Raw genomic sequence first — 26,644 nt, forward strand, 5'->3', positions numbered from 1 at the left:
TCCCATCATGACCTGTAGGACATGGTGGGCGTTGTAGTTCGGGGGGAGTGGTGGATCTAACCTGTCCGGGCCTGGTTTTTGAGATCGCCGTCGCTGCTCCGGTCCGGGGGCGGGGCTGGCAGGAGTTTGATGCGGTGAGGTCCGGGGGGAGCAATGTCGGCAGCCCTGTCCGGGTGGGAGGGGGCGGGGAGACGATTGGGTCAGGTCCGGTGCCGCTCCGAGTGCAGTGCTGAGATCTGGTGGGGAGGCGGCAGTCAGTGGTGTGCTGTCTGCGGGCGGCCCGGTGGTGAGTTCCGGGGTGGGGGGGAGGCGTCGGTGTTTGAAAGCAGGCGGTGTGCAGCGCACAGTGGAGTGCAGAGGTCCAGGGTGGGTTGTGGGCTTGGGGATTCGGGCGGCGGGCTGTCGAGGGCCGGTCTGGTGTGGCTCTCAACCAATCCGGAATCACAGGCACTTTCCTGATGTACAACAGGAAAGTGCCCGTGATTCCGGCGCTCCCATAGGCTTTTATGGGGGCGTCCGGGCCGGAATTCCATACAATAATAGGACATGTCCTATTTTTTCGGATCTATTTTCCGGAACGGACACCCTTCTGGAAAAATCCGGAAGGGTTTCCGTGACTAATACAACTCTATGGGTCCGGAAATCCGCCCAGATTTCCTGATAGGAAATCCGGGTGGTTTTTCCGGACGTGTGAAGGGGGCCTTAGAGTAAAACAGGCGATCCCGCCTGCCTCACTATGTCAATGGGATGGCTCGCGTGCCTCCCCTCGCCGCGCAAAGAGTTGACATGTCAACTCTCAGTGTGTGTATTACTCAGTGTGATCATACACAGACAGGAATGGAGGTCTGTAGAATTTGGAGGCCAAGTGAAGCATTTCAACTCTCTGCATTATGACAGTAAATCATCATACTGAAAGACTTGGGATTTTTTCATAGTAGTAAATTACAAATCTCTGGCACTTTCTGCCACCAATTGACTTGAAAGAAAAACATTTTTTGTGAACTACCCTATTAATCCCAGTCATATGTTTTGCTGGATAGTTCAGTTTTTTAGGATCACAAAGAGAGTCAATTCTTACTTTGAATTGATGGAAGTTGTGATCTGGCCTTTGTGTTGGGGTGGGGCATTGTTTATTCCGGTTTCACCTATTCATATTCTGGTATGCGTTACTAATAGCTTGTTAGTTACCAGTATGGAGCCTATTATCACATATATCCTCACCTTCTTATACATATTCAGAGTCTTCCCTTGAATAGTGGTAAGATGTAAGGCTCTCCATGTCATGCTCTGTGTGTATGGACTGTATAAGCATACAGTGGATACACTCTTCTATACAGCAGGGGTAAAGATTAAAAAAAGTTTTAGGGTACAAACACACACACCGTATATGCAGCAGATACGCAGCAGATTTGATGGTGAAGACTTGATGCTGTGTTCAGTTATTTAGATCTAATCTGCTGCGTATCTGCTGCGTATTTGCTGCGTATTGCAGCAGTAAATACGCTGCGTATACGGTGTGTGTGTTTATACCCTTAGGGTATAAACCCACACACCGTATACACAGCGTATTTACTGCTGCGATACGCAGCGAATACGCAGCAAAAACGCAACAAATACGCAACAAAAACGCAGCAGATTAGATCTAAATAACTGAACTCAGCATTAAATCTTCACCATCAAACTGCTGCGTATTTGCTGCGTATTTGTTGCGTATTTGTTGCGTATTTGCTTCATATACGGTGTGTGGGTTTGTACCCTTAGGGTACAAACCCACACACCGTATACACAGCAGATACGCAGCAAAAACGCAGCAGATTTGAAGCAGATTTGGTGGTGCAGATTTGATGCTGTGTTCAGTTATTTAGATCTAATCTGCTGCGTATTTGCTGCGTGTTTGCTGCGTGTTTGCTGCGTATCGCAGCAGTAAATGAGCTGCGTATACGGTGTGTGGGTTTGTACCCTTGTGTATAAACCCACACACCGTATAAGCAGCGTATTTACTGCTGCGATACGCAGCAAATACGCAGCAAACACGCAGCAAAAACGCATCAAAAACGCAGCAGATTATATCTAAATAACTGAACACAGCATCAAATCTGTACCAACAAATCTGCTGCGTATTTGCTGCGTTTTTGTTGCGTATCTGCTGTGTATACGGTGTGTGGGTTTGTGCGTTTACACCTACAGGATCCGCAGCAGATTTGATGCTTTGTTCAGTTATTTTGTTACATTGATATCTGCGCCATTAAATCTGCTGCGGAGCCTGTACGTGTGAACGCACTACTACTGATGTATAGTGGACTGACAGCAAAAAGAGCTGGCTGCCCCACCAAACAAAGTAACCAGAGGAGAAATCGCTTGGTAAAGCACCGTTTACTTAGGCCGATCATGCCGGTTTCTAGAAACGCTCCTTCAGCTGATAATCTGACCATGTAAAAGTGTCAGCGATCGGTCGAGGAGCAGAAAACGTGTGCTCATTGGCTGATCGCATCTTTTGTGCATCGCTAAAATTTGTTACTATGGTCTGCCCTCTAAAAACCGTAAGTGTTAAAAGTCCATTGAAAAAAAAAAAAACTTTTTAGAGAAACACGTCAAAGGTTTGAATTGTTCAGGGTCTGGGTGCCAAGACCTCTGGATTCTATATAAGGTCTATAAGGTCTATATGCAGTCAGTATGGATAGAACAGTAAGCCGAGGAGCGAAGAGCACAGCTGTGTGCATCTCCCACCCAGCCCCCAACTGATCAAAACTGTGTGACCTTTCTAAATTTATTCTTATTTCTTTATTATTTTTTAGATGACTCCTGTTTTATTATTGTATAATGTGGCAATGACGATTGTTGTATTTTTCAGGCACCTGCCTATCACCTGATCCTGGAAGGGATTCTGATCCTTTGGATTATTAGACTCATATTTTCCAAGACTTACAAACTCCAGGAACGATCTGACCTTACAGAAAAGGTAATAAAAACCTGCTAACCTCTTGGCTTATTAATATGTAGATGGTGGCAATAATAGTCGATGTGTACATTCAAAGTACACATAGATGGTTGTAAACCTTCACCTGACTGTCCCTTGATAGTAAGTGTCTTGGATTCTAACCTGCCCATCCCTAGCTTCTGCACCAGAGGTCTGGCTGCAGCTTATTCCTCGCTCCCACTCAAAGAAAAACACGAGACACGAGTAGTGTAAATGTTTGGCCAGCTTTAGCAAATTAGCTTTATCAAGGCATCAAATATATAACTTCAAGGGGTTATCCAGGTTTTGAAAATATGTGGCCACTTTCTTTCAGAAACAGCACCACCCTTGTTCGCAGTTTGGGTACAGTTTTGCTGCTCCATTCCGTTGAAATGAATGAAATTGAATTGTAATACCACACACAACCTGGTGGCGCAGTTTTTGTTAGTGTTTTTTTTCTAATCCTGTATAACCCCCTATACTCCAGGCATAGACCAGAGTTGACTTTTCTTTTGCATTAGCTGTTTCTTGTTGCATTTGATCGGCGTGATCTCCTTAACAATATCGCCAGAAAGTAAGGAGATGGTAGAGCCATTTACACTGCACGTCGTGCACATTTTTTCTGGCACCCTGAGAGTAAGCTTTTGTTCTCTTACACACGCTTTAGATTCCCATTATACTGAGCCACAGCCATAGATGTCTTCATAAATGTGAATACTCTACAGGCACATCAGAATAGAATGCTAGCCACAGATACCATCTCATACGTCCTACCATTAATAATTCCTTGGGGTTTTTATTGTAATGGATAACTAGTTATTTCAACTATTTGTCCACCTCTGCTTCAGGCCGGTTAGATAGACTAATTCAGGAGCCGGTTTGACTTTTTTATTCATCTGATAAGAGCAGCAAAAAGCTTTAAAGTCCTCTTACCATCTGTAAGTATAGATATTTGTGGAAAAGTGTAAATGTACCCATATACGCATTCATGTGTAGTAGCTATCGTCCAAATATTCGTTCAGCTGACACCTCTGTACACATGCACATCTGGCACCCAAGCATACGTTTGTTCATTGTTAATCATCAGGGCAGTGATGTTCTCCTTAGTGTCCGTCAGTAGGCAGGTGGCACTGTACATGCACTACACAGTATAAGCAGGGGTGGACAACTTACTGCCCGATCCATCCTGCTGTAAATGTAGATGGCAGAAAACTTTTCTGTTTGCTTCCTATTTAATGCTATTATTGGTTTTGCAGGAAAAGGAGGAGTTAATTGATGAGTGGCACCCTGAACCTCTTGTCCCTCTGGTTCCTAAAGATCATCCTTCTTTTAATTATAACATTGTTACAGGGTAAGTTACTGCTTTGTCTGTATTTTAAATGGGCACTGTCACCTGAAGACCTTTGAATGATATTGTCAAAAGATTTGATCAGTTTGCGGTCTGCCCAACCCCAACTAATCTCTAGAGCAAGGTAGGAGATGTGTGCTGTTCTTTCACAGCTCTGTGCCATGTGAATGAGATGGACTACCTATGTAAGTGTATGGGACCTCCTTGGTTATGGCCACAGAGAGGAAGAGAGAGAAGATCTTTTAGGGTGCATTCACACGTACAGGATCTGCAGCAGATTTGACGGTGCAGATTTGATGCTGTGTTCAGTTATTTAGATCAGATCTGCTGCGAATCCTCAGCATAAAATCCGCTGCGATCCAGTGTGTGTGAAGCTACCCTTAAGAAACTGGTGTGGGTCTGAGGGTTTAGGCTTAGACCAACCAAAACTTGTGACAGGTACACTTTAAGAATAGTGGGGGCAATGTATCAAGAGTAGAGCAAAGATGAAATGGCAATCAGAGGGATCAGAAGCCCTTTTGAAAATGAAAACAGCAACTTCATTGGTTTCAACGGGGAGCTGCTCCTTTTTTCTTCATTCAACCCCATTGTGTTTCTTTTAGACTATCTGGACTTAAAAATATCAAGATAAAGTGGGAGAAGCCCACAAACTGAAGTACCACTTTGTACTGTACACTGATGAGCCCCTTTAACTTTCCCCCATTTATCCCACCACTAGACTATTTTGCACATTTACCAGTGGAGGAGGATCAGGAGATGATGCTCAAATCTTACTGTGCTGTCCATGTTCATTTACCCTGCCCCTTAAACTCTGTACGCACAATCTGACCCCCCCAAACCACTTGTATCTTTGGATAGCTGCTTTTAATCCAAGATCTGTCCTCGGGTCCGTTCGGCAGGTGATGCAGTTATTGTCCTAAAAAACAACTTTTAAACTTGCAGCCCCATGCTCAACGGGCATGGCTCAGAATATCTGTGCCCTAACTTTGCATCACCCCTCCATCCCTCCTCCCCACCCTCTTCATCATTAGGAATGCATATGGAACATTTTCTCCATGCTGAACATAGCACAGGTGCCTTATCGATCCAGCCCATGTGCCGGGCTGACACAGGTGGGGAATAGGAGACAATCTGCCTGGAGAATTCCTAATGATGAAGAGGGTGGGGAGGAGGGACAGAGAGAGTGTGCCAGCCTAATGCCTACACAATCTAGGCCACGGCCATTGGGCACGGGGCTGCAAGTTTAAAAGTTGTTTTTTTAGGACAATAACCTGCCGAACGGACCCCAGGACAGATTTTGGATTAAAAGCATCTATCCGAAGGTACAAGCGGTTTGGGGGGGGGGTCAAATTGTGGGTACAGAGTCGCTTTAAGTAAAGGGCCTGGGTGATAAGTTATGAGTTCAGTCTCTCTATTAGAATCTTTGCTATGTGCTGATGTCAGGCACAGACAAGGCCCTGCGCCTTAGTTTTAAAAACTCTGCCACAGAGAATGGTAGAAATTCTCCTGTTTTCAGGGCACTAGACTACTTGCGGGTCACCTTTGTCCACCAAATGTAAAATATGTATTTTCACTTAAAGGTGAATTATCAGATGCTTGCTTATAAGGTAATTTATAAATCCATGTCTAAAGCAAAAGTATGGCTGTGCAAAATACTTATTAGTACATACAGTAGGTGTTTGTTTTCATCGTAATCACTTGTAGTGATGTTTCAGCGCTGATGCCTTTTTGTAGGTAAAGCACACTGTCCATGCAGGATGGAATCTTAGAATAGTAGAGATGCAAGAGGCCCACATGGTATTTCTCTAGAATTAAAGGGGCACTCTGTGTGGAGGTTATTTTTAGGGTATGGCCAGGGAAGGGGTGGGAATAGAGGCCGTCGGTCACTTACCTCCCCGGTTCCAGCGCCGTGTCCCGGATCCCGCCGCCCCGTTCCCCCCTCTGGCCGCCGCCCCGTTCCCCCCTCTGGCAGCCGCATCCTGCTCTGAGCTGCGGCTTTAGACGTGACTTCTCAAGGCAGCTCAGACATTCAGCGGTCGTAGTGGAGTCCCGCCTCGGCCACTAAATAGCTGAGCTGCCTTGATACATCACGTCTCAAGCCGCAGCTCCGACCAGGAAGCGCCGCAGCCGGACGGGAGAACAGGGCGGCGCGATCCGGGACCCGGCGATGGAACCGGGGAGGTAAGTGACCGACTGCCTCTATTTCCCCACCCCTTCCCCGGCCATACCCTAAAAATACCCCCCCTCCCCTCCGCCCAGAGTACCCCTTTAAGGTCCTTTTAGACAGACAATATGGGGACATCTACAGAAGCAAACAAGCGCCAATCAGTGAGATGGGTACTTGTTTACAGTGCCTTCAGAAAACGCTATTAATCGTGCTGCCAGACCACAAGAATGATCCCTGGATCGCTTGTGCGCTAAATTAAATATAGTGCTGTCGGTCTACACAGGGAGATGTATGACCGATAGCGATATATTTTAGTGCCATACCAAAGATGCAATCAGCTGAAAATTAAGCATTTTCCCATTCCTCAGCTGATAATCAGCCCACTTGCATGAAGGAGCATGTAAAAGAACCTTTAGGTATTGAGCTCCCATGGCTCTGTGTCCTGTACAGGCACTTGCGCTGTACGACAGCTCGCTCTGAGTTACATAGATCCTTGTCATTTTGTCCAGATATATAGTTGTGATTTGTAAATGTATGTGTTTTTGTTTTGTCTTGCAGGCCTCCAGGCCACAATATAGTTGTCAATGGAAAAGAGTGCATCAATTTCTCATCGTTTAACTTCCTTGGCCTTCTTGATGACGATAGAGTTAAGGTTGGTATCGATCCCCATTCTGCTCCTGCACTGTGTAAATACGTCAAGAAACTAGTACAGTATACAGTATGTTTTTTGCAAGTGACCATGATACAGGTGTGGTTCTGTAACTGCATGACCTGCCAAACGGACCCCAGGACAGATCTTGGATTAATCGCAGCTATCCGAAGGTACAAGTGGTTTGGGGGGGTCAGATTGTGGGTACAGAGTCACTTTAATTGTTTATCACAGCTAACATACTTAATTGTGTAGGGCTGATCAAGTTGAATAAATATGCAGATAGATTCATTTAGCAAATTTGCCTCTTTCTTCTAATATACTGATATGATGTTTGTTGTCTAGCTTACCGACCACCACTCTCCTCTAAAAGCAGGTGTGTATATAGCTATAGTATGTATGTGTGTGCATATCTATCTATCTATCTATCTATCTATCTCTATATCTATCTCTCCTTATAGGTCTACATTATAGCTATATATACCAGCCAGACTGCTGTTTTAAGAGCAGGTTGGTGGTCTGTAACCTAGATTAATAAGCTGTCAGCAATGGGAGGGAAAAAGCGGCATATTAGGAAGGTTTTCCAAATGAATATATTTGCAAAAGTCTTTAACTTGACGACTCCTACAGGTTTAGGTATGGTAGTTGAGGTGAGAATGCCCCTTTACCTTATAACTTTAAGTTTTTTTACACAATGGTCCATTTTAATAGTTTTTCATGCATGTGGCTTTTTCTCCCTGTATTTTGCAGAATGCAGCGTTGGCATCACTTAGAAAGTATGGTGTCGGCACATGTGGTCCAAGAGGGTTTTATGGTACATTTGGTAAGTAAGTTACCCATTAGGTTAGCACAATATATGTTTTACTAAGGTAATGAGCTGAAAATAACCAGAGTATATTTATATGGTTAGTGTAAGGAGTGGGTGTACCCAGAGAAAATCATTGTGTGGCAGCACATCTCTGCCATGCCTTTCTATAGCACTGCTGTATAAAGCAGAAGGGCCTTATGGGCATCACAAAGCACTGGGGCCCACGTATCAGGATAGTGTAATGTAGTGTTACAAGGTTCTATTGTAACATTTCTACTGTGGGGCAATGTATCATGGGGCCAATAAATAAGTCAGGTTATTTCATGACATTCAGTTGAATTCAGGTCAACCAGAGTAACTTGCTGCTTTCTTTATACAGTGAGACATCCCCAGTCGGGTAGACCCCCGTCTATGATGTCTTATTAGGTGGTTGTCATCTTGAGGCAACCCCTTTAACATATAGCATTGTAAAAATAAAAGTGAAGTCTATCTTTCTATATATCTCCTTTATATATTGAACTAGTGTGTTTGCCTTCCTTCACTATACTTTTTTGCATTACTTGTCTGTGATACCTCGGTTGCCAGCTAGAGGGCAGTCTTTCCAAAATTTTTTGTGTTGTTGATTCCAACTATAAATTCTCATGTTAAATTATCAACTTAAAGAGGTTGTCCAAGCAAAATTAACCTGTACTCCATCCACAGTATAAGGGATAAGTAAGAGATTGCGGGGGTCTGACCTCCGTACCCCCCTACTGATCTCCTTATCAGGCCCCTGGCTTCTTCTTTATGAATACAGCCTTGGGTACAGCATGTGACCCTCCGCTCAACTCATTCCTATGGAGCCACAGGAAAGAGCCGTGTAGGCATTTTCTGTGTTGTACCTGCGGCTTTAACATAACAAAGAAGCCGGAGGGTACAGAGGTCGGACCCCCACTCCAATCTCTTACTTGTCCTCTAGACTGGACTTTTTTTTTTTTTTTTTTTAGAGTTTGGAATGTGGTTTACCTAACCCTTCCTATAGCAGAAGGAATATTAAAGGGGTTATCCAGGATAAGTAAAAGCACAGCTACTTTCTTGCTAAACAGCAACATCCCTGTTCTCAGGTTGTGTATTACGATTGAGCTCCGTTCACTTCAATGGAACAGAGTTTAAAAACCCACACCCAAACCTGAAGACAAGATTAGTGCTGTTTCTGTAAGAAAGCAGCCATGTTTTTCTAAGCCCAGATAGCCCCTTTAAGTACTTGGCCCAGCACTATATGTATTACAGAGCTCTAGTATGTCCAGCACTTATAAATGGTTGTCTTCACACTACACTGGTACTTTTTTATTTGTTTGGCTTGTTTAAGCTTGTGAATATATCCAAAAAATGTGTAGGTTCATTATAAAGCCATTCTAAAGCTAGGAATGATTCTCCATTAGTCACATTTTAGTCTGGGTTGCCTTGTGGAGAAATCGGCTGACTGCAGTACTTAACCCCTTCACAACCTTTTTTGCAGATGTACATTTGGAACTAGAGGACAGATTAGCCAAGTTTATGAGGACAGAAGAAGCGATCATTTATTCTTATGGATTTGCCACTATTGCAAGTGCTATTCCAGCTTACTCCAAGCGAGGGGACATAGTATTTGTGTAAGTATAGTGTGTCCTTTATTGCCCTTGTACTTTTTGCAATTACCCATTAATAGTACAGTACTTTAAGTTAAAGGGACCCATCTTTTTAATGCTGCCCAAACAAGTCATCAGGGCGGTCCCCTGCGGCTTCTCTCCGCCTCACCAGACTGTTTAAGTATAGGAAGAAATCTATCAGTCGAGGCCGATGGGGCAGGCAGAAGCCGCTGGGGACCTCCTCAATGACTTGAGGTTCAGGCAGCATGAAAGTGAAGTCATTGAAATCTCAAAGCTTAAAAAATAGTGGCCGCGGCACTCGCCATACTGCGATCTTACTTTATTTAAAGTTTATTTTCAAGTGCAAATACATAGATCAGCTGAGGGAGGACATGTTTCAGCTGAAAGGCATCTTGTTTGTCTTCCCCCACCTGATCTATGTATTTGCACACAAAAATGAACTTAAAATAAAGTAAGATGAACCTGCAGGTCAATGAGTGCTGTGGCTATTATTTTCTACGTTTTGAATTGTGTTTTCCTGGATTTGTGCCTTTGCTGCTCTGAGCATTACCATTACCTACTACTTTTCACTCACTGGTTCTTGATTATGCTCGTTTAGCTTCAGAGTTGGTAGTGCCAGGTGCCGTTCTCTTGTATGTTCCTTACCCACCGAAATCTATGGGTGTCCTTGATAATCATGGTTTACAAGAGAGCTGAAGGCCTCTACTTGGCTAGCTCTTTTTAATTTCTTAATACTTGCTTAACAAACCATGTAGCAAAGGCTTGTTTGACAGCATCCAGACCCTTTAAAATGTGGTGTCCTGTGGTATATCGCTGCAATGAGAATACTTGATGATACTCTCCATTAGGTGGTCATTCTGTCAGCGGGGGACTATTCTCCTGTGACAAATTTCGGGAACTTGAGACTCCTCATCCTGTGTATCGGTGGGGTCAGCCAGCCATAAAAGGGGAAGTCCCACCAAATAAAAAAAAAAAAAAAATCAGGGCGCCAAGGGGATGCGGGAAAATAAAAAACTAAATTTACCTATCCTTGTGATCTGTAGCACCCCTCTCGGGTCCAGCTCTGACAGCTCTTCTAGCTGCAATGTCACATACCCCTTTACTCTATGTGCCATTGTCTGCACCATTCACTAGCTTAGATGCTGCACAAAACGTGTGTGTGTGTGTGTAATATATATATATATATATATATATATATATATATATATATATATATATATATATATATCCCTGTATATAACTTGTCTGAGTTCTTTCTTTTGAAAAATTGCTTCATTTCATCCATGGACTGTAGGCAGGGCTTTACACCTATGTAACACTGTCTATATAAAAGAGGGGGCCTAACTTCCGTGAAGCCCCACTTAGGTGACACGTCTGACAAATGATTTTTCAGAAAGAAGACACAGACAAGTTGTATACAGGTATGTATGAAATGTTAAGCATCTAAACTTGTGGATGGTGCGGAGAACCACACATAGAGTAAGGGGGAGGGGTGACAGTATTACTTTAAATACCTTTAAATGTAGGCATAAGTGACACTGAGCAGTCAGGTCTGCTTAGTAAATGCTGGTACACTCGGCTGTCTTATTGTACTGAGTGTCTTGTTAATATTAGTATGATGATTTGCATTGTTCTGTAATCCTGCATAATCCCTGTTTACTGCTATAGTAGTGATGAAGCTTCATGGAATGGACTATTTCTGAAATACAGATTCACCGCCTGATCTGGCTAATGGAGCTAACCTGTATTTTCACTTTGTAACTCAATACACTTTCTCTTCAGTGTTAAATCATTTGGAGAGATCACTACTGTATTGCTTTTAGAACAGTTAATGGATCATTCAAAGGCTCCTGTGTTCCTCATCAGTATATTCTCAAGAAAGCCAAGTGAAGTCATACTTCTTTTTAGAAGACACCTAGAAGTAACATTATAGAAGTTTGACTGCTATTACCAAGACTCCAATTTTGACAATGATATATTATATTTCTTTGTGCTCTGTATATTTGTACTGTTATTTACATGTATATGGCAGGGTAGCCTAAAAGTGATCACACCTAGGATGTCGAATCGCCAAGTGTGCATGTGTCCAGGTAAAATGCAGTCCGCCTCTACTAGCAATGGTTTCTGATCCTGGATCGTTAACCTGAAATTATTCACCATATTACACAGAACGATCGTCATTATGGTGCGTTTACGCAGAGAGATTTATCTGACAGATTTTTGAAGCCAAAGCCAGGAATGGATTTGAAAAGAGGAGGAATCTCAGTCTTTCCTTTATGACCTGATCTCAGATTAGTCTGTTCCTAGCTTTGGCTTCAAAAATCTGTCAGATAAATCTTTGTGTAAATGCACTCTTAGGCTATGTTCACACTACGTATATTTCAGTCAGTATTGTGGTCCTCATATTGCAACCAAAACCAGGAGTGGATTAAAAACACAGAAAGGATCTGTCCACACAATGTAGAAATTGAGTGGATGGCCGCCATATAACAGTAAATAACGGCCATTATTTCAATATAACAGCCGTTGTTCTAAAATAACAGCAAATATTTGCCATTAAATGGCGGCCATACACTCAATTACAACATTATGTGAACAGAGCCTTTCTGTGTTTTCAATCCACTCCTGGTTTTGGTTGCTATGAGGACCTGACATGAGGACCAAATACAGCCTCAAATATACATAGTGTGAACGCAGCCTTAGGCTGTGTTCACACTATGTATATTTGAGGCTGTATTTGGTCCTCATGTCAGGTCCTCATAGCAACCAAAACCAGGAGTGGATTGAAAACACAGAAAGGCTCTGTTCACATAATGTTGTAATTGAGTGGATGGCCGCCATATAACTGTAAATAACTTCCATTATTTCAATACAACAGCCGTTGTTTTAAAATAACAGCACATATTTGCCATTAAATGACGGCCATCCACTCAATTTCAACATTGTGTGAACAGAGCCTTTCTGTGTTTTCAATCCACTCCTTGTTTTGGTTGCTATACAGCCTCAAACATACAGCCTCAAATATACGTAGTGTGAACATAGCCGAATTCTAAAGGTCCATTTACACAAAGATTATCTGCCAAAGATTTGAAGCCAAAGCCAGGAACAGACTATAAACAGAGATAAGCCTGAGATTTCTCCTCTTTTTAAATCTATTCCTGGCTTTGTCTTCAGATCTTTCTCAGATAATCTGTCAGAAAATCTTTCTGTGTAAATGGACCCTTACTCTATCTGATCCCAGCAAAAGAAGGAACGATGTGCAATTACACTGAATGATTAGTGAACGAATGCGGAATTACAGCGAACGGTTAACAATGATTTTAGGGTCAGATCTAAATCAATAATCAACAACATCAACGATTCCCGCCCCCAGTGGAAGGGAATTCCCTCCCCTGTATGAGACGGCTTTAATTCAAGTTCCATTCTGCTGACACTGTTAGGTCAAGGAGACGCATGGTAGTTTTTTCTATATTGGCCTTTGCCTTCAGAAGTAGAAAATGCTTTTATTCTTCATTGTAAAGGGTCAAATAGACTTTCCCAAGCTCCTCAAGTACTGAGGGCTATAACATCTCCTCACCCCCCTTCCATCCCTGCCTGATTGTCAGCTGAAAGCTGAGCCCTGACTGTTAAGCAAGCAGGGGCAGGGATGCAAGGGGGAGCAAAGAGGCAATCCAGCCTCCTGACACTTTGCACAGGAGATTGAAAGCATCTTTCCACATTTTGGAAGCACAGACAAATAGATAGATGTTAGGTCAGGGAGACAAATGGTACCTCTCATATAATAGTGTCAGCAGTCTGGAACTTGAATTGCAGCTGACAAATTCACTTAAAAGGGAACCAATCAGCCCAGTCAGGCTGATATGGTTACCTGAACTGCTGCATACAGCTCCTGCAGCAGCCGCGGCACGTAGCGGAGCTGTATACCCCCAAAAAAGGACTTTAATACCCCGGGTGGGTGACAGGCAGCGGCGGGGATGTAGTCATCTGTCTAATGCTGTTATGTGCTATGAGACAAGAATTTAAATGGAAAGTACATTTCCATGCTAAATGTTAGCCTGTGTTGTTAGAATACATGATGTTTTGGAAGGCTGTAGTATAACTTTAAATGCTACCTGTGAGGGTTTTTGGTGTATAACCGAAGGCCGAGGCTGTATAGGACTTCTGACCCTGTATCCTTGTATATTTTTGTTACAATAACAATAATAATTGATATGCAAACCAGCCTAAAAAGAAGGGCTGGGCGGTATACCATGAAAATACCGATACCGTCACTGGCGTCTGTTAACCGAGCTCAACTTTACCAGGACGTATCTGCAGTATTTTCACTATCAACCCGCACATCTGTTCCCTGCACAGGTTGAAGGAGGTCTCCTATGTGCTGTCTTTGCAGGGATGCACAGACAGCACATAGGAGATTTGCACTGTATGTCAGAGCGCCTCTCTTCCCCCGCCCGGCGTGTCAGAGCGGCCGTCCGCCCGTCCATGTCAGCTGGCCCCAACCTGTCCGGCGTGTCAGACTGCCTCTCTGCCCTTCCCATCGGTCCCCCAACTGTTCGGCATATCGGACCAGCCCCCGCCCGCCTGTCTGTCCCAGCTGCTCGCCCCTAAATGCCCGGCGTGTGAGACCGCCTTCCCGCACGTTGCAGGGGCCCCCTGAACTTGCGGGAGTGTGAGACCGGCCCGCCTGTCCATCCCAGCGGCCTCTAACCTGTCCGGCATGTGAGAACGCCCCCGCCCACCTGTCCATCCTATGGGCCCCCCACCTGTGCGGCGTGTTAGACGGCCCTCACCCCCCCCGTCCCGTCCCGGTTGGCACGGCTGGTGACATCATCCTGGCAGAGATCTATAGAATGTAAGAGATTGAGGTGGCCAGAGATTTAAAGGGGACATGTAACTAGATAGATTAGATAGGAGAGAGATAGAGACACCATCATTGCCCCAATCCTTCTGTATGTTAGTGAAGTCTGGGGCACCGAGATATACCCAGACTGGTCAAAGTGGGACTCTGGACCCAAAGAAGTCTTTCACCTAGAATTCTGTAAATACCTTCTCCAGGTCCATCGAAGCACATCGAACAGCGCCTGACGAGCAGAGCTGGGCAGGTTCCCACTACACTTTGCTGTCCACAAGAAGGCGCTATCATTTAGGGCCCACCTACACAGCAGCAGTCCCAGCTCCTACCATGACAAGGCCTTGCTGCACCAAGAAACCCCAGGAAAACAAAGTCCCTGGGAACAAGTCGCCCAAACCCAACCCAACCTTGTTGCCAACCAGCACATCATTACGAAAAGCCAGATCTAGAAGACAATAGACAAGGGTAGGGAGGATTACATCAGCGTCTGGAGGAATGACATCAGAGAATCCCAGAAACTGACCATATACCAGAATCTGCAGAGGGATTACAGACTGGCCCCATATCTGGAGAAACTACCCAACCACAGAGGCCGGAAAACCCTGAGCTGCTACAGACTGAGCGCCCACAACCTGGCCAATGAAACAAGGCGGCACCGACAGACGTACAAGCCCAGGGAGAGCAGACTGTGCCAGCAGTGCGAGCAGGAGGCCGTGGAGGATGAGGCCCACTTCTTGCTACACTGCTCCAAATACTCAGCATAGGCGACTCTCCAATCTCCTTCCAGGCTTCTCCACCATGGAGGAGGAAGAGAAACTCCTCACCCTGCTGGGGGAAGAAGAGACCACAGCAACTATAGTGGCACAATACATCACTGCCTGCCATAGACTGAGAGGAGCGTGATAAGTCATGGACTCAAACTACCTGACCCCCATATATTCCCCCCACCACCATCCGGCCACCATCCCGCCACCTACGATATACCACAGACTTCTGTCCCTACCCCCTTTAGCACCAAAGTAATATCACTGCCCTAATGATAGGTGGCTTCCACAACCCAAAAACCGAATCACTTGCAAATGGAGAACCTTACATTAAAATGTTAACCCAAAACTGTGAGCAGCGAACAAGCAAAGGACAAGCTTTGAGGCTGCCATGAAAAGGCATGATTACTGCACACATGCGGCCCCATTGTTCCACAACACTTATGCAGAATGTCTTGTAAGAGGCAGAGGTGTAGAACAGAGTGGTGGAGAGGTTACATGCAGCCCCAGAGGTGGTGGTGACTAACAAGTGGATGGGGTGAACCTGGCTGGGCTTATCATTTTGCACATCAATGAAATGTGGGATATCTTGGTGCTGGAAGGGTCAGTTATCATAACAAAGGTGTGTATATATACGGTCATGGTGTTATTATATAAACCAAAAGCCTGCTTGACAGGTCTGCTTTACAGGGTGTACAGGACACAGCTGCACCTATCTTCCACATAAGTGCTGTAAATGACAGGTTAAAGGGCCCTGTTCATCTGCATCTGGGCTTCTTGGTTGATCTCCCTTATCGTGCTCAGATTCTGGTTTTTACAGATGGTATACATCTGGTGCACTTAAATTTTAAAATACTGGATATAAGTCTATAAAACGGACCTATACATTTCCATTTAAATTGTTACGCTAATAAGGTGGTTTGATGCACTATCAACCCCTAGTGCACCAGCCCAGCCAGCACCAGTAGTCCTGTCTCCCAGTGCATCAAACCATCTTATTGGCATAACAAGTTAACTTCCAACTTTGTGGAAATGGCATTGAGGATGAAGGTAAGAGACTCACCTTCATCCTCAGTGCCCTGTGTGCTGTAGGGAGATATCAGTAGGTTAGAGTCATCTAACCTGCTGATACTTCCCTCATTAAGGTTTATTTGTAGTGGATTATATATTATGTACTTATCTTTGGAGTTTGATGTGTTTTGTGTTTTTACAGAACAGCTTGCATGTTCTTGTTGTCTTTATAAGCCTGTACTTCATTTCTTTTTCAGTCTCCATCTTTACTGTGTAGCACACCCTTTTATTACTGAAGTGCAGCTGTGTTGCTCTTGGGCAAGTTATTATTTTTATTTATATATGACTGAAACCATGTGTGGAGATCTCTACAGCCTCTAAACCCCCAAATTTACTTTATTATCCACTGATACTGATCCAGTGCGGGGAGACGAGCGAACCGGTGGGAGCCGTAAGCTGCCAAAAAACTTTATATTCTACAGCTTTAATATAAAGGTTTACTAGAATAGGCGAAGCATAAGTTCAGGGTGCAAAGTTGAACCTTTGTCTCACATCACTGCTTTTTCTGCATTTGGTTGACCCACATATTGTTTCTGACATCACCATGAATCACCATTAGTATTGTTTATAGCTGTCTTTCATAGATTACATGTGGTTTGATTAATGACCTAATGGAAATTACACAGGAGTGGTACTGTTTTACACTTTGTATTATAAAGTGTATGGCTATGGCTTTATTAACCATGATCATCTTTGGTTTCACAGGGATGAAGCTGCATGTTTTGCTATTCAGAAGGGACTCCAAGCATCAAGAAGCAACATCAAGTACTTCAAACACAATGATATGAGTGACTTGGAGCGATTGTTAAAGGAACAGGAACTAGAAGATCAAAAGGTGAATAATTCATTGTGATTACTAGCTAGAAGCATGCTGCCTCCACAGATCTGCATGCTGTGTTTGTATGTAAGCATCCATATCCATGGAAAGAATGCTATTCATATGGACAGCCAAGAAGGATATCATTTAATATTCATCTTGTAATCTTATTTATGCGTTCGTTTTGTCTTTCTTTTAGACTGTTCACATTCTGATAAATTAGTTGTACTCTTGTCTGCAGGGGTCCCAGGGCATGCTGGTAAAAAATAGGGGAAATGTTCCAGTAGGCTCTCTGCTAAAAATAAATAAATATATATATATATATATATATATATATATATATATATATATATATATATATATAATATAATATAGTGTATTCCAATGGAGTTGCACTTTTCCTATATGTCTGTGTATTGTGCCATGGCTTTATGGTAAGAAAATTCTCCCCTCTCTTTTGTGGGTGTATGTTACTGTTTACAGTGCTGAATGGGGCTTGGCTTATGTTCTCCTGTATGCAAGCTGTAAAGTTCCCTATAGACAGGCAGACCGTAAGCTCAATACAAGTGCTGCCTATGTACAAGGCATTTACTGAAAGGGCAATTTACACAGGATTTTTTCATGTGGACCTTCCCTCTTGACAGTCGCCCTATGTAAATTATTCTTTCATTTACTTCCCTCATTGTCAGTGATGCATCACCTGTTTAGATGGGGCGATGTGCTGCTGACAAATAAATAAGAGTTTCTATGTCTACCTAAAAGATGCAGTAAGCCGCCGAATAAGCATGGATGGTTTTTTGAACGATTTCTGGGCCCTTTTTACATGGAATACGATAATCACCCTGTATAATAAGAACTTAAAGAGGATTTACCATCAGGTACATCCTCTTTAATCTGACCCAGGGATAGATCGGCACTGTCACGGGGAAGCCGGTGCCCGGTACGTTTTTTGAACTGCGGCCTTGTTACCGTGTACGGCACCGTTCTATCCACGGGTCCCGTCACTGGGTCACATTGAAGAGGATGTACCTGATGGTACATCCTCTTTAAAGAGGACCTGTGGTCAGTCTACAGACTTTCCATTTTTGATATCACTTTGTAGACTTGGGTCCCTGATTCTAACTGTGTTTTTTACACATCCTTGCAGTTAGTAACTTTACTTTTTTAAGCCAGGTTTATTGTTGCATGTTTCTAGTGGGCAAAATACCCTTTTTTAAATGGTTATTCCTATCTCAGCTTGTTATCACCTGCTCATAACCGGACCACTGGACCCTCGCCAATCCTGTAACTGGAGATACAATTACCCCGCAATGAATGGAGCGCTTACTAGATCTGCATGGCCAAGTTGCCATTTATTCTCTATGGGGCTGTGCTGAACTTGGAAATGTTCGACGACCCATTCTGTGATGGAAGTCCATGCAAAGATAAAAACTATTGCTCAGTCTACCCTTCATTTGTCTCCTAACCTCTGTATAACATTAAATAAGCATCAAATGAGTCAATGATGTCCCTTAACCAGAGATTGTTGCATTTAGGGAAAGAACTGTGCAGCTTATAGTCTCTTTTCTGAATACTGACTCCACAGCTGCGCCTCACCAACAACTAGGGGGCGCCTTACAGTTTGAGAAACACTGCTGTAGTTGGACCTCCAGTAATTGGCTTGCTATCCCTATCCTATTGATACAGGAAAACAAGCTTAGATGGGAATACTCCTTTAAGGCTCCTCTTGGGTCAGACATTTTCACAGACATGTGACTGCTGTCCAGTGAAAGCCTGTCTTGCTAAGATATAGTAATTTATTAAATCCCTACGTGATAAATGGAAGAGGTGGGAGTATTACATCTGTAAAGCCTGGCTGCCATTTTCACAGCCTTATTTTATTATCGAGTTCTGTGGAGTAATGACTGATATCCTGAGTGTAAGGTCTGCATTAATACATGCAATAGACTTTGTATTGGCAAGTTGTTAATAAAAGAAATCATTCCGAAACAATATGTTTGTTCTAGAATGCTAGAGAGTTGTTCCACCGGGGGAAATGATCTTTTATAGAAACCTCTATATTAAACACACTTTTACTGATGTCAGTTTATGGCAAGCCTTTCAGCTAAATCATGTATCCATGTAAATCTCACTTGTGGCAATATATGATAATTATTCGACTACTTTACAACACAAGAAAAATGAGGCCTAGTAACCTCAACTGGCCAATAAAAGTAGAAGTAATAATAACTTCTTTGGATTCAGGGTCAGTCTCTCTTAATGTGGTGTAACAAATTGCATACAAATGTAACATGAGGATTTAATGTACACAGCTCCAGTAAAGAAGTAAATTATCCCACTAGGTATATAGCTCATGCATCCAAAGCACAATGTATATTGATAGATAGAATGGATAAAACCATGTGTTACTTTTTTCTGTGCAAAAAAAAAAGCAGAATGCAAAACAAATGTGGTGCTAACCTAGGCCACACTGCGAGGGATCACCCACATGGGCTTGTAAATTTTATGAGTAATATGCTTGTATAATTTGTGGAATTCCTATGTATCAGCCAGTGCTCAGGAGATCAATGCTTATTTTAGCAATGTTTTTTTTCATGTAATTTGTGTAACAAACACAGATTTTGATTTTCTCTCTATTTTCCTGGCCTTTACAAGTGGACTTTGTTGGCTTCTGCCAAGAGCTGATCGTTGTATAATAAATAGCCACAGTGAGAGATATCATTAGGTTCATGGTGTTTGTTGCTGAGAAAAAAACCCCAGTATGCAGATGGGAAGACTAGGAAATCTGTACCATACATATGTCTGTACATTTGTACGTTGTATAATGTACCTGAATACTATATTTGTGTCCTTTATCCCAAAAGAATCCACGCAAAGCCAGAGTGACCAGGCGATTTATTGTTGCTGAAGGACTTTATATGAACACTGGTGACATCTGTCCTCTTCCAAAACTGGTACGTAAATTTTTTTCACACTAATATGTTGCATATCTAAGGACTCTATTACACCAAAAGATGCCTGACAGATTATCTGACAGATTTTTTCAGCCAAAGCCAGGAATGGACTATAAACGGAGAACAGGGCGTAAAGATAAGACTGAGATTTCTCCTCTTTTCAAATCCATTCCTGGCTTTGGCTGAAAAAATCTGTAAGAAAGTAAGGCTGCTCGTAGACGTGAAACAGTTCGGCCAACATTATATATATATATATATATATATATATATATATATATATATATATATATATATATATATTCCCATTGATATCGTTGAGAGCATCCATGCAGAACCACTGGAGCGATGTAAAGCTGTTTTGCTTTAATAAAGGAGCCCTAGCGATGTATGGAGCCCTTTTCTTTCCATTTATGTGGTGACCATTTAAAAATAATCACGGGGTGCAAACTTCTTTTTTATATGTTCTATTATAAATGTTAAGTGGTCTATTGGAATAGCTTTGCTGAGTCCTGTAATTCATGCACGTATTTTCTTCCCCAGTGTTTATATGCCTTTCATTTTTGTTGAAACGTTAGCTTTTAATGTCTTTGGAAATTGCAGGTTGAGTTAAAATACAAATACAAAGTCAGAATATTCCTGGAGGAAAGCCTCTCGTTTGGAGTACTAGGGGAACATGGACGAGGAGTCACTGAACACTTTGGAATAAACGTAAGTTTCTTCCGTTAGTACAAAAATATACATTGATATTATCTGATACTATATTCTACTATGTGTCATCTTTTATTTATAGAGCATTGCGATTATCACTATACAGTGGTACCTTGGTTTAAGAGTAACTTGGTTTAAGAGCGTTTTGGTTTAAAGGGGTAGTGCGGCGGTAAAAGATTATTCACAGACTAACACACATTACAAAGTTATACAACTTTGTAATGTATGTTATGTCTTTGAATGGCCCCCTTCCCCGTGTCCCACTACCCCCACCCGTGTACCCGGAAGTGTGGTGCGCTATACTCACCTGTCACGTGCCGACACCAGTCTTCTATCTTCAGCGAGTGACTTCTTCTTCGGGCGGACGGCGAACAGCTCCGTCTGTTCCGAATGCCGGCCGCCCAGTATTTTCAGAGGCTGAAGTTGCAGAGGAACTTGCTTGTTTAAAGCTGAATAAGGCGATGGGTCCAGATGGGATCCATCCCAGGGTTCTTAAAGAACTCAGATCTGTGATTGCTGCCCCCCTGACAGATCTGTATAACCAATCCCTGCTAACAGGAGATTTCCCCGATGATTGGAGAACAGCCAATGTTATACCAATCCACAAGAAGGGGAATAGAGAAGAGCCCAGTAACTACAGGCCAGTGAGCCTGACATCTGTAGTAGTGAAAATGATGGAAACTCTTCTAAAAAGAAGATAATGGATCACCTAAGAATCAACAATTTGATGGATCCAAACCAGCATGGCTTTACTGAAAGCCGATCATGTCAGACTAATCTCATTGATTTCTTTGATTATGCCACAAAAGTGCTGGATGAAGGTGGTGCTGTGGATATCGCCTATCTGGACTTCAGCAAAGCTTTTGATACAGTTTCCCATAAAGAGCTGATAGAGAAGTTGGAGAAAATTATACTAAATCCCTGGATAGTTCAGTGGATTTGGGGTTGGCTGAAGGATAGATATCAGAGGGTTGTTGTTAATGGTGTATATTCTGAGCAGAGACTGGTTACAAGTGGTGTGCCACAAGGGTCTGTTCTGGGTCCTATTCTTTTTAATATGTTTGTAAGTGACATAGGAGAAGGTTTGGTAGGTAAAGTTTGTCTGTTTGCTGACAACACAAAAGTGTGCAATAGGGTGGATATTCCTGGAGGTGTCAGTAATATGGAAAATGATTTAGCTTTGCTAGATAAGTGGTCCAAACAGTGGAAATTGAAGTTCAACGTTTCCAAATGTAAAATAATGCACTTGGGGAGTAGGAATCCTCTATCCGAGTATCACATCGGCAGTACTGTGTTGGAAAAGACTTCAGAAGAGAAGGATTTAGGGGTAATGATTTCTGACAGCCTTAAAATGAGTCACCAGTGCAACTAGGCGGTGGGGAAAGCAAATTGTATGCTGGGGTGTATAGCTAGAGGTATAACCAGTAGGAAGAGGGAGATTGTGATCCCCCTGTATAGAGCTCTGGTGAGGCCACATCTGGAATACTGTGTCCAGTTCTGGAGACCTCACCTAAAAAAGGACATTGATAAAATAGAACGGGTCCAAAGACGGGCTACAAAAATGGTGGAGGGTGTGAGGCATAAACCATATCAGGAAAGACTTAAAGATTTGAATCTTTATAGTCTGGAGGAAAGACGGGAAAGGGGGGGGGGACATGATTGAAACCTTTACGTATGTTAAAGGACTAAATAAGGTTCAGGAGGGAAGTGTTTTTAGTAAAAAACTGAGCTCAAGAACAAGAGGACACAGTGAGAGGTTAGTTGGGGGAAAGATCAGAAGCAATGTAAGAAAATATTATTTTACTGAAAGAGTAGTAGATACCTGGAACAAACTTTGAGCAGAGGTGGTTGGTAAATCTACAATAACAGAATTTAAACACGCCTGGGATAGACATATATCTATCCTAAGATAATAAGAAAGAAAATACTAAAAGGGCAGACTAGATGGACCCAGTGGTCTTTTTCTGCCGACAATCTTCTATGTTTCTATGTCATCAGCCAATCGCGGCTGAGCACAGTTGTGACGCGGCAGAGGGGGAACGGGCGGCAGCGACTCGGCCGTCCGTCCGAAGATGACGTTTGGCACAAGATGGCGGACGGCCCTCGACACGGATCATGTAATGTATAATGCACCACACTTCCGGGTACACGGGTGGGGGGACACGGGGAACGGGGCGATTCACAGACATAACATACATTACAAAGTTGTATAACTTTGTAATGTGTGTTATTCTGTGAATAATTTCTGAGCGCCACACTACCCCTTTAAGAGCTCACAGTTTTTCAAAATTGTGACTTTGTTTAAGAGCATTGCTTTGGTTTAAGAGCTCCCTGTGCTGGGTGGGAGTTCTGACCCAGGAAATCTCCCTCACCTTCCAAATCATAGCAGATCCACTTCTGGCTGGGGCTTACATCAGGGGACAGGATGGTGTATGTAATCGCTTCATAGCTGTAACCTCTCTCTCCGCAGACAGAGAGGGCTGCATGTATGTTCCCACATCTGTCCTGCTCATTCCTTCATACTCCCAGTCTCTGTCAGCCCTTGAGTTTCCCATCCTCTCCATTACTGTATAGTAACTTAAAATATCACATATTCTGCTGTTTCTGAATGTTTGTTTCATCTGTTTTAAATGATATTCAGAATAATAAATCATTATTTTTTGGGTGTGGAACCAATTGTCTGCAGTTCTATGATTTATTATGGGAAAATTTGCATTGGTTTAAGAGTGGATTTGGATTACAAGCGTGGTCCCAGAACAAATTATGCCCGTAATCCAAGGCACCACTGTACTCACAAAAAGAGCTAAACTCATACTCTGCAGTGGACCCCATGGCCCAGATATATCAAAGGGTATAATATATATATTAGGGTGAAATTAAATGTAATAACATAATGGCAGGCAAGATGAACCAGTGAGCTGTCATTTGAAAGTAGAGGACATTGTTCCTGTCATCAGTGGTGTGAACATAGCCTTAAAGGAATTTGTTGTCTAGATTTCCTTTTACTAATTAGAACCATATACTAATACACATCCTTTTATTTAATTTTTTTTTTTCACTTTTTGTCCATTGCTATGAGGGCTTACATCTTGCCTGAGCTGTCTTTAACAGCATTTAGTGTTAGGGCCCTATTCCACCAGACGATTATCGTTCAGATTATCGTTAAATCGTTCGAATCTAAACGATAATCGTTCGGTTGAAATGCAGTTAACGATTAACGACCGAATGAGAAATCGTTGATCGCTTTGTAAGACCTGGACCTATTTTTATCTTTGCTCGTTCGCAAAACGTTCGCAAATCGTTCGCATTGAATAAGAAGTTGTTTGGTCATTCGCAGTAGATACGAACGCAATTGCGAAGAAAGGGCGAAGAAAAACGATCGCAAATACGATCATAAGTAACGATTATCGCTCCATGGAAATGAGTGAACGTTTTTAGGTCTTTCGCAATAGCGGTCATTGAGATCGTTAATCGTTAACGATTATGCAAACGATAATCGTCCGGTGGAATAGGGCCCTTAGTCTTCAAACTGCGGCTCTCCAGCTGTTACAAAACTACAATTCCCATCATGTCTGGACAGCCAAAGCTTTAGCTGTCTGGGCATGATGGGAATTGTGGTTTTGCAACAGTTGGAGGGCCACAGTTTGGTAACGCATTCTTTATGGCAAGACTCCTGGACATAACGACAGACGACAGCAGACATAGTCTGTCCCTTTTGAGATGAATGTGAAACATACTCTGACCTTTGTAGCGGTTATTCCCCATGCTGCTATTGTCTCCTCCATCTACTGGTGTCACATGTTGCTGTAATGCTTCCTCTTATCACCACAGACAGAACAGGAAGTGTCAGCTCTGTTTTAGACCCAGTAGACACAATTAAAACTCCAAGTTTTCAAATAAATTTTTTATAATAGTAAAATGGGAACAATTAAAAAAAAAAAAAAAAATCACCAAAATCCTTTAAAAATAAGCTGATGTCCCTGTGTCTGCCCCCTCTATTCTGTCTCCTGCCGCTGTTATTATCTTGTGCCAACGGCAGGGGAGAGAAGGGAGGGGGCAGACCTCATGGGCGTGCGCACAGCCTTCCCTTCCTCCCCCCGCCGGCCTCCGTAGCCTGGAAACCAGAAGCCTGAGGCTTCCGGTTTACATGGCTACCATCGGGTCTCTGTGATCACTTTACAGAGCCCCGATGAACAGCAGACAGAGAATTCTCCCTCTGTAGAGGGAGAATTCTCTGTCAGAAGCCCTATAGATGCTGAAGTCGCGCTGACCGCAGTATCTATAGGGTTAACTCTCAGCACTGGAGTTGCAGCATGTCTTCGGCTATTACCGATAGCCGGGACCCTCCGTGGATGACACAGGCGCAGCTTCTACGCCTGTGTCATTTTAAGTCGTAAATTAATGTTGCTGCAGCATCAGGCGTAGGCTGCAACGACGTTCATTTACAGTGCAGCGGCGGGAGGGGGTTAAACAATAGGTAATTTTCTGATGACACATTCCCTTTAAGTCTGTTGGTTCTCCCTCCTACATAGCACTCCTTAGCGGAGCCTCAGCACATAGGACAAATGGGAGCAATTAAACCAGTTGACATAGTACCTGCTCTTACACTGTAACCACTGCGTATGTCATATGGACTGGCCTATTATGTGAGTGTGGCATAAAATAGTTCTTACACATTTGTAATGATGTTGGCTGAGATGTGGCATTTCCAAAGCGTGTGCCGAGCCGAAGTATTTCAGAACACACAATGGGGCTTCATTCTGCTTTCAGCAGAGGAAATTGAAATTAATTTTATGGTAAGTAAATTGCTTTTCAGTCCATTTACCTTATCATGTAAAAGTCTGCACACAGGAGAGGCCCGTGAAAGCTGGTGCTAAAAGTTTCTTGGCTCTTTGAAACTTGTGCACAGAAATGTCATTATTTAACATGTGAACCCTAGTTATAAATCCTTGGTACGTGTGGTTAAGTAATGATGTCTCCAAAAGTTCTATAAATCTTTAGTCTGAGGCCGCCTGCATTCATCCTTAGCCAATTAAAACTGATTTATGGAGTTATTATGTATAGTATAAAACTTCCGGTCCAGCGCTATTGTCACACATTATTCTTTCCAGCAAGGAGTGATGAAACTGCTGCTTTCTGTTCTTAAGTCCAGACTTCATCTTGCCTACTATGTTGTAGGTTGCATGTGATGCTACTTTTGGATTTTGTGTTTAGTGTCTTTAGAATCCACTTTCTTCCCAAGTTTTGCCTTTTTGTCCACTCCTTTAAAGGGAACCAATCAGTACTTTTGTGTTGACTGGGCTCCCAGAATGGGTGCACACACCTCACAGCCGGGCCTCCAATGGTATTGGGGGTCCTGGGCTTCGTAGTCTTCATGTCTGAAAAATACTTTTTAATCCCGCGAGCGAGGCCGGGAAGATATGTAGACTAGTCATCTGGGCTGTGACTAGCCATGACTCTCTTATAAAAAATCAACTGGGACAGCACTGGAAAAAGTGGAAAAAATAAGAATATTTAGATGGAGTGCACGTCTCACCGCACAGGACTCTTCCGTTCGGCTTCAATCCAATAGCAACAGAGATAGCACTTGTGAAAAAAACGGGATTTTTTTTTATTCAAATCAGATGCGATGTTTCGGCTGTTACTTTGGCCTTTCTCAAGCGCTTGAGAAAGGCTGAAGTACCAGCCGAAACGTCGCGTCTGATGTGAATAAAAAAAAATCATGTTTTTTCACAAGAAGTGCTGTCTCCTACATTTACTATTAGCCATGACTCTCTGTCCAGTCAGCGTGCTCTAAGGGGTGATTGACAGGCAAGGATGCCCGTTAATTTGTTATGTGCAGGTCATAAATAAAATGTTCATATTCCATATAATTCTAGTAAAAGGATCATTGATCTAAGGGAGACCAGCCAAAGAAAACTG

At 43.0% G+C, this 26,644-nt stretch overlaps 1 protein-coding gene across 1 annotated transcript in view; it reads left to right on the top strand.

Annotated features, from left to right (window-relative positions):
* SPTLC1 (serine palmitoyltransferase long chain base subunit 1) overlaps positions 1-26,644 on the top strand; it is a 50,639-nt gene that overhangs the window by 8,238 nt on the left and 15,757 nt on the right. The window contains exons 2-9 of the mRNA XM_069961676.1: positions 2,852-2,959; positions 4,213-4,307; positions 7,030-7,123; positions 7,871-7,943; positions 9,427-9,559; positions 16,949-17,078; positions 19,925-20,014; positions 20,615-20,722. Coding sequence (XP_069817777.1) covers positions 2,852-2,959; positions 4,213-4,307; positions 7,030-7,123; positions 7,871-7,943; positions 9,427-9,559; positions 16,949-17,078; positions 19,925-20,014; positions 20,615-20,722 — 831 coding nt within the window. The remainder of the gene's footprint in view (positions 1-2,851; positions 2,960-4,212; positions 4,308-7,029; positions 7,124-7,870; positions 7,944-9,426; positions 9,560-16,948; positions 17,079-19,924; positions 20,015-20,614; positions 20,723-26,644) is intronic.

This window comes from Dendropsophus ebraccatus, chromosome 3, assembly GCF_027789765.1.
Source record: "Dendropsophus ebraccatus isolate aDenEbr1 chromosome 3, aDenEbr1.pat, whole genome shotgun sequence".
Classification (NCBI taxonomy): Eukaryota; Metazoa; Chordata; class Amphibia; order Anura; family Hylidae; genus Dendropsophus; species Dendropsophus ebraccatus.